The sequence below is a fragment of the Sinocyclocheilus anshuiensis genome, unplaced genomic scaffold (assembly GCF_001515605.1).
Source record: "Sinocyclocheilus anshuiensis isolate Anshui unplaced genomic scaffold, SAMN03320099.WGS_v1.1 scaffold63, whole genome shotgun sequence".
In the NCBI taxonomy this organism is placed as follows: Eukaryota; Metazoa; Chordata; class Actinopteri; order Cypriniformes; family Cyprinidae; genus Sinocyclocheilus; species Sinocyclocheilus anshuiensis.
Window position 1 is genome coordinate 1,655,239 of NW_015552625.1, and position 13,838 is coordinate 1,669,076.

The 13,838-nt window shown below is 37.0% G+C and overlaps 1 protein-coding gene across 4 annotated transcripts in view; it reads left to right on the forward strand.

The window, feature by feature from the left end:
- The window catches only part of LOC107666519 (phosphatase and actin regulator 2-like), a 38,667-nt gene that overhangs the window by 13,962 nt on the left and 10,867 nt on the right, over positions 1-13,838 (forward strand). For 3 of the 4 annotated variants that reach the window (XM_016457903.1, XM_016457905.1, XM_016457902.1), the window contains 3 exons: positions 10,059-10,226; positions 10,535-10,609; positions 11,327-11,470. In XM_016457903.1, coding sequence (XP_016313389.1) covers positions 10,059-10,226; positions 10,535-10,609; positions 11,327-11,470 — 387 coding nt within the window. Of the gene's footprint in view, positions 1-2,627; positions 2,900-10,058; positions 10,227-10,534; positions 10,610-11,326; positions 11,471-13,838 lie in introns of those variants that run through there. The other variant, XM_016457904.1, reaches the window with a different exon arrangement.

Sequence of the window (13,838 nt, forward strand, 5' to 3'; positions counted from 1 at the left end):
GACTAAAGTTAGCTCCCATAATGGGTCCCGACCCCCTGGTTGAGAAGCACTGCTTTAGATTAGAACTAGCTGTATACAGTGTGTCTAGCTGTAGGAAACAGTTAACTTTCACTTAGTTCACTTAGTAGGTCTGCATTTTTTGGTTTCCCCTATTTGGGTTTGAGACCGTTATACTAAACCACTATACTACTTGGTCACCCCTCTTGAATAAAAAATAATAATTCCACACGTTCAATAACAAAACCATTACTATAAAATAAGAAAGATTGCATGAACAAAGATTACACCAACAAATCACACTATTTCCAGCTGCTTGTACTCAGGGCTGTGGTGTTATGATGGTAAGGAGGACCTTCAGGAAGAGGGGAAGGGGTGGAGAGCTCATACTTGATGAGAACATTCAGCTTTGCTGTGTGCAAAACAATAGCTCACATCTCCAGAGTAGACTTGTTTTCGTAAAGCTTCCTGCTTTGAATCCCACCCACCACTTTTGCTTTCTTTTGGCCTCTTTTGACGAAAGCAAAGCATTAGCTGCAAACAAACTAAAAGATTATAGCAATGTTAGTATTTGTTGGTATAAAACCTTTGTTATTGCAAAAATGCTCATTCTCATGGGACGCAAAGGAGAAATGGAACCAGAGGTTCATAGTGTGCCCTTTTGACTTCCCTTTTTATGCAAAATAAATAAAGTGCTAACTTTCATAGAACTTTGACATTCAAAAGACTATGTATAGTGTCATATAAGTGAGACTGGGGCTAGTTGTTAGATGAGTTGTCATAAGGGATGTGTCTCATAAGGTTTTGAATCCAATATTTTTAATTACACAAATGTGTGTTTTCGCTAGCAGTGATTTTATATGTTGGGTTCAAACTCCTAAAATGGTCAAACCTTGAAAATGGTCTCATTGTGAACAATAAAACCTCAACCTCACATTTAGTCAGACATGGATAGGCTATTTTCATTCAGGTCAGGATGGGGCAAGTTGTCACAGGTTTTAAATGTTATAAATTTGTAGTATTTATTATTTAAAATACAATGGCCAATACTATTTTTGTATTTTACTGGTTACTTTTCGCTGTTTCATAAAATAATTAGTTTAATTTTTTTTAACCATTTACATTTTCCTGAGAGCATATTATTAAATACTATTTAATGGTGTGCACAACATGCCCCGCTCTTGAAGGTCAGTGTTAAGGTATGTGTCTTTACAGAAACTGACTGACTCACTGGAGTAAAAGTAGTGTTATGCAAGATGATCATGTCTTGAAATCATCAGTAATGAATGATCTTTAGTTTTTATACATTATGAATATTTTATACAGCTTTATTGATAGCCTACTCTCTTTGGTTAGATGATGTACAACTCGGGGAAACATTTTCACTGTCATTTCTTGATCAAAAATATTGTGATAGTTAGCAACAGATATTTACAACAGAATAAACCATGTTTTATTTTCATTTTAATACAGTAAAGCAGTGGTCAAAAATAGCACGGACACTCCTGATCTAGTATTTTCTAATGATCATGTCACTTTTGGCCAACACATTATTACCCACATACATTTCCATGCTTTAAAAGGGTCATATGATGCTGCTAAAAAGAACATTATTTTGTGTATTTGGTGTAATGAAATGTGTTTATGCTGTTTAAGGTTAAAAAAACACATTATTTTCCACATGATTATTTCTCCTCTATGCCCCGCCTTTCTGAAACGCGTTGATTTTTACAAAGCTCATCGGTCTGAAAAGCGAGGTATGCTCCGATTGGCCAGCTATCCAGTGTGTTGTGATTGGCCGAATACCTCAAGCGTGTGACGGAAATGTTACGTCCCTTACCATATTGTGATGCCCTGTCCGGCCGGAGCGTAACATAAAACCATGTCTGCATTTGTGATCGGAGAAATGACAAACAACAAGTGCTACTCTACACTGCCCAAAAAACTTAAGGCCAAACAAAGTAGTTTCGCTTTCACAACGAAAAAGCGTTGTGAGTATGCGGAGGCCGGCTTGAGTGAGCAAAGGCGGGTGGGCTTGAGAATGGCGCGGCCGGCGGATTCGACGAAGGAGCGTCCGGCGGGCTTGCGGCAACCACACGTGACGACCCCGGGCTGGACTCTGCTTCGTCCACGGTGAAAGCTGATCCGGCGATTGACAGCACGAAGTTGATGTATTTCCTCAGCGACCAGCACGGATCAGCTCCAGGCATGACGAAGCGGATATCGTCCTCTTTTGGAAGACCAAACAAAGTAGTTTCGCTTTCACAACGAAACAGCGCTTTCATGACATGGCGGCGGCGGCAGCAACACTACAGCGAGAATAAAAGTTATGCCGCCTTTCTTCACGTGAACATTTGGGCGGAGTTATGCAAATCTTCCCACATCGTGACATAGACATGTGGGGGCGTGTTAGAACAGCCGTTTTAGGTAGACGTGGTTGACTCTTAACTTTTATAAAGAATATCTCTTTGGATTTGAGACTTTAGTCTTTGCAACTTTACAGATCTTCTTTATGCACCAAGAGCTTGTAACACTCCAAAGAGAAAGGAAAAATTGAAATCGCATCATATGACCTCTTTAAGCAGGGCTGAAGCAAGGAGGGGCTTGAAACTTCCTCCTTATGGCCCCTGACTGCTTACAATCTGCAAAAAAGGAATGACAGGCATTTCAATCCGGAGACTCAAGAGTTCGATTGCGCGTCTTGCGACTTCACAAAGTATGGAAAAGTTATTTTGAGAAGCAGCTCTCGGAGTTGGGAGGAGTGAAATGAGTCTCCTGTTATGTCGATCGAGTGGGCTTTGTTGCACAAGTTCTTGGGGCGTCGTATGATTTTTGTTTAGCGGCCCATTGAAGATCGACATGGGCCAGACATCTGTCTCCAGCTTGTCTCAGAGAGCGAGCGGTAAGTGTCCGGAAGGGCTCGTTCTTCATTCACTGACCCGCTGTTTACTCACCCGCACCGCTATCTCAATCAATGCTCAGGGAGGGAAGACGTGAGTAGTTGAGTCAGTTTCCGCGGCAAATCAAGTTCATTATCAAGTCTGATACTTGCACGTTTGCTTTCACGTAATCTACTGCTACCTACGTGATGCGACGAACTAAAAGACTGCTATTATGATATTAGAAGCTAGCGCGTGGATTTTGGGTTGTCGCGTGCAGTGCAAGCGATCAACAAGTGGGACTTTGTCAAGCGCATCTTTCGCGAATTTGAGGCGTTTGTGTTGATGGATTAGTTAACAATAACATCTTTACTTGATAAGGACGAAGAAACATAAATGTACTGGCTCGTGCATTCAGGAAATGATTGTTTCACTCTGTTCTTTTGCTCACATGTTGTTTGTCGTAATATGTGCTGTCAAGGCGATGCGCTGTTAGAAATGTACTTCCTAATTCATGTCAGTGCATAGTGTAAAAAAATGTGAGTAATTTTAACGGGGGAAAAAAACGTTGTAAATCGATACCGTTTAAACGTGTTACTTAGTTAACTGTAAGTTACTGTACTAAAACAATACATGCACGTTTAGGCTACTTAAAATTCATGCAAAGCATATTACAATGTTATTTTAAGTATAGATTAATTTAGCATTTATGGTGGACTTTTATATTAGAAAGGGGCATTCCCAGAATTGCGTGCATGAACTTGAACACTTGATCAGATTTTATTAAAAAAAAATTTTTCATCTAATTTTTGTGTTTTGTTAATTTTGTTTTGCATTATTTTACTGTTTTGTGTTTGTGTGAATGACACTTTGCTAATTTGTTATTATTGGCTCTTCATCACGTGGCCTTCCATTGTTCTACATCCTGTATTAATGCATTTTACACAAACAATCAAATATAAGTATATTTTTAATAAACTGGCATGCTATTTCATCCTGTAATAATTGTAACATCACTTTTTCATAGTAAAAAACTGATGAATGCCAGCTACTGCCATTTTTTAACTGTAAATTTAACAAAGCATTCCACAGTGCAGTTGTGTTATTCATTATCAAAACCCAAGTCTAAATTGCAGGTTTACTGGTTTTGGTTTCATTTAATACAAGATACGTTCATGTTCAACTTCTCTGGAGACTGTTGAGACTGAGAGTGTTGAGTTTAAGCTATTTATTTTAAAAAAGCAGCAACAGTGACAGAAACGTCTTAGTATGCACCACAGTCAAGTTTCAATAACTACAATTCCAAGCAAGTACTTCACAATGCAGTGTTATTGTAATCTTAAGCTTCTTTCTGCATCAAATGTTGCATCACGAGCCACTACCTTAATTTCCCAATAATTTCCATTATTGCCAGAGTGCTGGGATATAAAAGCTTCTGTTGCTATCAGTTTACCAGCTCTCAAAGGAAGGTTGATCAGATGTTATTTGTGTGTCCTCATGAACTTCTTATTGCTTTATTTACTTATTGCTTATTATGCTTTAAATAAGACTGAATCATGTTTTAAATTGTTTTGATTTAATTTGGAATGTTTAGCAATTGACTGGATGTGAAAGGCCACAGAAATGAATGAAAAGAAATGAATGATCTCTACCTCTATTAATTAGATCCAGAAATAATCAGCACTATTTTTGTCTTGGGTCCATTTTTTTATTGTTTTATAGGAAAGGTTATTGCAAACATCTCCTTTCTGTAAATAGAGGAACAAAGTGTTGAGTGAAATTGGCCTATTGTTTTTTCATTGGTATTATGAGGAACTGAGGCTGTGGGATTAGCCTATACTGCAAGCAATTATTAATACAAAGCTAGGTTTAGCATTTGCTGTAGGCTTAATGCACTATACCGGATGTCAAAAAACAGGCTACAATCACTCAGTTGAAGAGTACATTTAAAACGGTAGTAACTGACGACTTTAACACTCATTTGTTTGACTTCAGCATTACAGGCTTAAACATTGAGATAATGAACTAATTATCAGCATGAGTGGCCTTTTTAGCCATCACAGATCTCTACAGCTGCTTTGTCTTTATATTTAGAAGCATAAGGCAAGTCAAATGTGTGATTGTTCTGTAAGAAATATGCTGTCAAGGATGTTGATATGAGCTGCACTGCAATATGACTCCTGTGAACGTTTTAACCCTTAAGTCTCACATGCCTTCTTTGGAAGCCTTGGAGGTTTGAATAACTGATGCCTTTTGTTTTCTGGTCATCATGATTATTTGTCATGTTTCATGCATTTTCAGTGGCCTCCCTTTATAAAGAAGAAGTGAGCAATTCAGTCAACTGTACAACCTCAAATGTGATATAGTATATGCAGCAAATTTGCCATAATGTGGATCTGAATGTTATAGTAAAAATTGTTCTGTATATTTTTCAGACTTTTGGTGATATGCAGTGTATATTATATGTTTGCTTGTTTCATTCAGACAGCCATTTTAGCAGTGGCTGAGAGTTCAAGGGGAGTTTGTATGAATTCTCAGTTCCTTCCTTTTTTTTTTGCAAAACTCATTCTCAGAATGAATTGAACTCAGAAACTCAATTTAAGTTGAAATCAGAGGGTGTTTTCACATGTAGTTTATTTGAGCCCTCCAAATGCTCTCGGAGTGGTTCAGCACATATATGTGAACAAACCAAGTGATCTCAGACCCCCTAAAAGGACCCAAAAGTAAACCATGCTCAAACCACCTCCAGAGGTTGAGGTCCCGGTCCACTTTACATTTCACGTTGACATGTATACCTGGAGGCTTGGGTAAAAGTTGCATGTGTGTAAAAGACCTGCGTCTTGCGTCTCTCTGTACAAGCAATAGAGCTGTGAGTTTAGTTACTTTTGAATATATCAGTTTTACCCACTCATTGCTGAGAAATATAATGTAGTGATTCAGTATCAAAGCTATTTTATTAATAAAATTCGAGGGGCATCTTGACAACAAGTTTCTGTGCTCCTGAATATTTCTGTGTGCGAGTGATGTATGTGTGTGTGCGTATACGTAGTTAACCATATTTTGGGGACAATTTTGTGAGTAAACCTGACAAAAACAATCTCCAAAAATGTCCCTTTGGGAATGCCCTTATTTGTAAAACCGGTATAAAAATAAAGTGACCAAGGGCTTTTTTATTGTAAAAATGCAGAAAGTTTTCTGTGAGGGTTAGTTGTGGGTTGGAATTAGTTTATAAAATCTATAACTATCTGTATATAAAAGCAGTAGAAGTCTATGTGAAGTCCCCATTTAGATAGCTAAGTAAACGTGTGTGATTGTCAATGATAGCAGCACATTAATATAGAATGGTGATTAAACTGACTTGGACCTGTGCATTAAAACGTTTTAACACCTGCCAGCCAATCAGAATCAAGTATTCAGACAGACCATGGTATAATATTCTAGAATTCTTTAGAAAAAACAGTAATCACTAAAACTTAGCAATGAAATATGGCTTGTTGTGAATTAAAAAAAAAAAAAAGTTAAAAACAAAGAAACATTTTACAACTGAGACTGACATCTCTTCTTCACCCCCTTCCCTGTCCACTTAATTTTTCACATTTTCCAGGTCAGACTCCAGCTGCTCCAGCTCCAGATTCCACTGCTGTGAAGAAGCTGGGGTCTGAGTTCTTAAGTTGTTGTGTGAACAAGAAAGAGTCTGAAATCACATCAGTGCTGAAGAGGACAAAGAAAAAACTGGGTTCTCTTTTTAGTCCACCATATTGTGAACACCATAAGGACTGATGTCACTTTCGGCAGCTTCCCTTTCTGGTTCACTTTAAGTGAACTGGGTTTAGTTCTTTTAAAACTAACAATGAGTGAAACACCCTGAGACTATTATAACATGTTTGTCTTAATGCTTTATTTTTTTAAACAATTCATGCAACTATAAAGTGCATAAATCAAACTGGCATCATGTACAGTATTTCAACTTTAGCTCTACTTTTATTCTGCAGTATCCACACCTGTTCATCTGTGCCCTTCAAATTAATTCTTCTTGCTCAGTTGTAAAGCGGTGTCCTCTTTGTTTTAAATGTGCTTGATCCTCTGAGGTTTGATCTCGGGGACTGTGCTCATCACTGGGAGTTCTGGGGGTAACACATTCTATTAATAATCCAATCAGAGGCCAACTGCCTGTTGACAGGCCAATGAAGTCTAGGGTGAGTGGCTCCTTGGGGAGAACTGATTAGTAAAGAGGCGCTGTGGCATCCTCATGATGGTGGTGAAAAGACCACAGACATGTCGTCTAGCACATTCCTGTCACATGTGTTTGGTAATGAATTCCCTCAGTGCAGTGTGAAAAACAGACTTCATGTTTGGGGTTCACACATTTCTATGTGGAAAAATATCCTGTTTGCTGGTTGGTCAGTTTTTGGACTCCTAGAGATGTTTCGTGATGCATGTGGAAGCAATGTGTGTTTGGCAGCCACATAAGTGGTGTATTGATGTGTGGCAGAAGCTTACACTCTTAAAAATAAAGGTTTCAAAATAAGGTTTTCATAGCAACACTCCCCAACAAACCTTTCAGTGAACACTTCTTTGAGGAACCTTTTTTTTTTTCTTAGTGTGAAAAACATTTTAATCATCTGTAGAACCTTTTTCAAATATAAAGAACCTTTTGTGCAATGGAAAGATTCCGTGGATGTTAAAGGGTTAGTTCACCCCAAAATAAAAATTCTGTCATTAATTACTCACCCTCATGACGTTCTAAACCCATGCAACCTTCGTTCATCTTCAGAACACAAATTAAGATATTTTTGATGGAATCTGAGAGCTCTCAGACCCTCGATAGACAGCAATGCAACTGTAATGTTCCCAGGTCCAGAAATGTAGTAAGGACATCTGTAAAACAGTCCATGTGACATCAGTAGCTCAACTTCAATTTTGCGAAGCTACAAGAATACTTTTTGTGCGCAATGAAAACAAAAATAACGTCATTTATTTAACAATTTCTCTCCCCCGAATTACGACTTCCGCCATCAACATAATCAGTGTTGTTTACGTTTGGGGTGTGAAAGCGTGCGGATGAACGTGATCTGCGTAATCAGCATCGTTTACGCTTAGGGGAAAGCGTGCATATGCATTGTGATACTCTCCAAAATGGCGAAAGATAGTAACTCGGGGGGAGAAGAGTTGTTGAATAAAGTTGTTATTTTTGTGTTCTTTGTGCACAAAAAGTATTCTCGTAGCTTCGCAAAATTGAAGTGGATCCACTGATGTCACATGGACTGTTTTACCGATGTCCTTACTACGTTTCTCGACCTGGGAACATTAGAGTTGCATTGCTGTCTATGCAGGGTCATAGAGCTCTCAGATTCCATCAAAAATATCTTAATTTGTCTTAATCTTAAGGTTTTATGGGTTTGGAACGACATGAGGGTGAATAATTAATGACAGAATTTTCATTTTGGGGTGAACTAAACCTAAAGCTTCTTCATGGAACCACAGATGCCAATAAAGGATCTTGATTTTTAAGAGCGTAGTTTTGGAGCTTGAGCCTATTTCTGCTGCATGTCATAGGGGTAAAATATACTGTCGGTCCATTTAACAACATAATCTTTTGATTATCCACTATAGGCTCCTATGAAACAACATTAATAAATAATAGAATGAACCATAACCAGAACGTCAGCTGAAGCAACATTCTACGATGATTTTGAGAAAGGACAGTTGTGCAAATTGAAAGACGGCTAAGTTTGTCTCTCTTTTTGTTTGTAAATTAGTTGGCTTGTGTTTTGACCATATAATCAGAAACAAGTGATAAAATCTCATAGTTGAGATGCAAGAATCAGGAAGTTACTGTCTCCTGAGCATTTGAAGGGATAGTTTTCGAAAAATGAGAAGTTACTCAACCTTATGTCATTCCAAGCATCACTAAAAAAAATTGGTGGTGGATTTATTCTGAAATCTTCACTCATAAATTGCTCATAAATTTTGCAAAAAATGACTAAGAAATGACAAGTAACACATTGAATTATGATGTCGTTTAGGCGTGTGTAAATGCTCTCGTGATCATTTTACACTTCATCTGACGAGGTGGGCCTGTGACTTTACTAAGGTCTGCTGTTCTGTTGGATTATGTTTGATGAACGGGTTTAATATCTCTTTGCGTAGGCCATGTGGAAAAGCTGCACCTCTCTGTCAGAATCTGTTCATTTTGCAAGCTAAGAAGAAATGATGTAGGGGTGGGGTGGAAGAGAGTTCAGTTCTTGGCTGAATCACAAACCTTAAACCTTAAGTGAGCATCTAACCTAAAATAATCAATCGGTTCTGTGATTAAGGGTCTCGGATGACTCGTTTGCATATGCTTGTAGCAGACACCTTCTACAAACACTTTCTTGACTTCCATTCCTCTTTTAAAGATTTAGAAACACAAATCCCAGTTTTTTAAACATATTATATAAACTCTATTAGTTATTGTAAGAAAAAAAAGATAAAATAAGTAGGCCTGTATGGTGTTTTTCAGTTTATGGAAAATATATGTTTATCAGTAACTACAAACCAACATGCTACATTTACTGTAAATATATTTCAACACCGTTAGCCATTCATTCAGAATTTTGGTGGCAGGGTTGCCGAATATACTGTATACAGTATTTCTACATGCATGTACATTGCGGTTCTCTTACACTACCAGTCTCTTATGCTGACCAAAGCTGCATTTATTTGATAAAAATACAGTAAAATATTGTTAAATACAATTAAAACTTCTGTTTTCTATTTTAATATATTTTAAAATGTCATTTTTAATTATTTGGTGAATGGAAAGTTCAAAAGAACAGCATTTATTTGAAATATAAATATTTTGTAACATTAGGTCTTTACAGTTGAATAAAATTATTAATTTAAATAAAATAAATATCTTCCTCAAAACTTTTGATCAGTGACCTGTGGTTGGCAATCAATGTTCTCTGAAGGTAAGACTCTTCTAAAGCCTGTTTTTGTATGCTGTTTGTGGAAAGCGACAGCTAGTTCTTGTTGCTTAAGGGTGCCCTAATGTCTGTTGTTATGGTCAGAAACATTCATTCACACAAGTATTTCCTGTTATAAAAACCAGTTGGCAGTTTTTCATTGTTCAGGGGTCAGCTCAGTTTTTTTTTTATTCAGCTCATTCAAAATTGTGTTCTTGCTCTGATTCACTTTTAGTGGAGGGACTGGAAAAATCTTCTCTGGCCAACTGTGATGTGGTGGTGGGAAGCTCGCAGTCTCCTCAGCTGAAAGGAAAAGGGAAGCTCTCTTCTCTGGGCAAGATCTTTAAACCTTGGAAATGGAGAAAGAAGAGAACCAGTGATAAGTTCCAGGACCTCTCAAAAGGTATATCCCCATTTATTAATAGCAGTTTGCTCAAAAGTTTATGCTTAGAACAACACATCCAACTATGTATATTCAGAATGCAGTCTTTCAGTGATACCCTCATGGCTTTTCATGATGCTCCCTCACAATTTTATGAAAGTTACATCATCCAGTATGACATTCAGTTGGTCATTATGTTGGATGGATCATAAAATGTATTACACATATTACAGCTGACAGCAGCCTGCACTTTCACTGAACTCTGTGAACCATAAAGTGGCCTAAATATAATGATATCTTGATATGTTCTCTCTCCTTCATCTTTATAGTTCTGGAGAGGAAAATATCCACCAGGCAAACTCGAGAAGAACTCATAAGAAAAGGTGTCCTTATTCCAGACCAAGGTGAGATTTTAAATAAAGTGAATGTGATACTGGGCGTGCATGGATGACCATTAACCCGTTTTCTGTAATATTAAAACAATGCTCTAGACTCTAGAAAAAATTATTCGATTATTTATTGTTGGTTTATAGTACACTATAAGGACGGTTTCCTGCAGCAACCCATGGTTCAATGAGGTTTTATGGAGGAATATTCTGTGCACTTCATGTATAAAGTGGTGCTGGTGGGTTATCGGATGCAATCTTAAACCTTTAACCACTGTGATACCACCACCTACAGTAGAAGACAAAGTTACCGCTACATAAACATCTGATATGCATAGGGTGCTTTAGCAATAGAGATAAATAATTTGTTCTACCACCCAGGAATGTTTTCCATTAAATGGCTTTGATTGATGTTATCCATATAATAAAAGCTAAGCACTTCCTGGACTTACTTCATATCCAACATTTTGAAAATGACTGACTTTGTGAGAACAACAGAATCCCTCCCAATCTTCAGGCTCGGAGTAAAGAATTTCAGTAATACTTTTATTAGTCGTATTTGGCCTTCTGTTGAGCTCTCAGTCTTGCATGAGGAAACCAGAGCTTTTTATAAGGACATCTGAGGAATGACTTGAATATTAATGCAAACAAAATTGTGTTTTTACTGAATAGCAGGCATGTAGTCTGGGTTGCATGATGACTGAGTTATGTTTGCTGTTATGTTTGTATCTTTAGACGATCCTTTGAACACAGAGACCTTGAATGGTCATGCAGCAGTGCCCAGTGGAGTTACTGAAAAGGTCAAAGTAGACATTGAAACACCAGAACTGGTCCCCGAAGAGAAACCAGACTTTGCAGCAGTGGCAGAGGACCCAGAAGGTACCGTTTTCTGTTTAGTCTCGCAAAATAAAGATGCTGAATCTTCAACATGAGTTTAACCGTATTACTAATCTCCTGTATCTTTTGATGTTTTAAGCTCAAGCCACTAACAAGTTAAATCATTCAGTCTAACTGGAGGGTCCTTTCATGGGTTTTACGGCATGCTCATGTTGTGGTCTTTTAAGTTTCTTCACAACAGTTTGTTCACTGCATGAGCAAAGTGATCCATATTACAATAGCTCTTTCAGTGTAATTTCTGCACATCACAGATCACACCGTCCATATCATTGTGGCTGAACATTAGTAAAATCAACGCTTGTATTGTAAGAGCAAAGGAACGGATAAAGACTGGCAGTAAGAATATAGTGTGTGGTGTTTGTCTAGACTAGAGGAAGTTTGAGCAGCTTTGGAGCAGTGTTCAGTGAAATGAAATGAAGATGTGGTCAAGTTTTTAATAAACTGTACAAATGAAGTTATTTGTAGAGCAAGGACATTTCCTGAGATGGTTATTTCCAGAGTGTGTTTGGTTTTATTCACTGAGTTGTTTTCTCCATATGTGTCTTTAATGAATGTCTCTTGATCGTCTGAACCTCTGGCGAGATACCCTTGAGTGTCTAGATTTGGTTGAAGGTACATTAAAACCATTTTTAATAATAACATCAAATGCTATGTATTGAAGCCATCCTTTTAGGTAATGGGCATTATGTCATTTAGACTGACATCATTTTGGATTTTTATTTTTATTTTTTTCGGGCAGAAGTTGTGGCCACAGTCATAAGATGCGCAAGGGCAATGTCAAAACTGTATTTTTATCATTTCTGCCCCTTTAATGTTCTACAACAATTCTGTAATTGTTTCCACCACTTTTTCTCCCACAAATGAGTATATTTTACTCTTCATGGGGCTAATCTTGGAGAGGCCTTTGGCGATGGATTCACTAAAGCATTACACCATAAAAAAATACCCATTATAAAATGCTTTTATAAAACAGTACCAACAGCTTAAGACCAATGTTTAATAAATAATAAACCAATTAAATTACTACTAATTATATCTACACACATTACCATTCTAAATTTAAGGATTTGAAAGAATTCTTACCAAGGCTGCATTTATTTGATAAAACATACAGTAAAAACAGTAATTTTGTGCAAAATTATTATTATAAAAATTAGTTTTGTTTTTAAATTATATATTTAAAATGTAATTTGACAACTGCTAATATTGTGAAATATAATACAAACTACTGTTTCCTATTTTACTATAATTTAAAATGTAATTTATTTCCTTTAATGTCAAAACTGAATTTTCAGCATCCATTACTTCAGTCTTCAGTGTCACATGATCATTCAGAGATCATTCTAATATGCTGATTTGCTGCTCAATCAATATTTCTTATTATCAATGTTGAAAACAGATGTTCTTCTTAATATTTATTTGATTGAAACCGTAATACTTTTTTTCAGGATTCTTTGATGAATAAAGTTCAAAACAGCATTTATTTGAGAAATAAACCTTTGTAACATAACATTATAAATGTTTTCACTGGCTACGTTTACATGCAACCAAATAATCCATTTATAATCGGATTGACGGCTCAATCGCACTGAAAAACCTTCATGTAAACACCTTAAATCGATCCGATTGAGCTCGATCGGAATGAAATTTCGATTGGATTGAAGGGGGTGGTTTATTCCTTTTCTAATACGATTGAGAGTGCATGTAAACACTCGATTGGATTGAACCACAGACATATAAATACCTAGACGCCTCATTGGCCGCTTTGAGCCATTGCTGCGATACGTCAACGCGTCCGCCATGTTTGTGAGGGCAAGACTGCCTTAAAAACAAATGGAGGTAAACGGAGGAGCTGCGTTTTTTTCTGGATAAAAACACGATAACGTTTACATTTATCAACCGATTTCAGAGGTTTGTGATCTACATGGAGTTAAAAATAACTCTGCCTCCAGTTATTTAGTTAGGCTTGGAAAATTATTAATTTTCGTAAGAAATTGTGAAAGCTCACACTTGTCTCACTTGTTGATTTTTTCGGTTTCACGGCACAGCGGTTTATATGTATATTTATCCATAAATGGATAAATCTTCATTCTGCTGTTAGAAACAAATAAAGAAACCATGTAGGAGAGTGGTTATTATGTGCCAACAGACTGAGAAAATCTATATTTGTGCAGTGTGCGCACGTAAAAAAAAATCAATCCCGATTTGAAGCTTGTGACATAAACACGCACATCAACCCGATCACTTTCTTTAGCGTTCATGTAAACACTGCATTCAGATTCATCAATCGGAATGAATTCAGTCCGATTGAAACAAAAATTTTGCATGTAAACGTAGCCACTGTCACTTT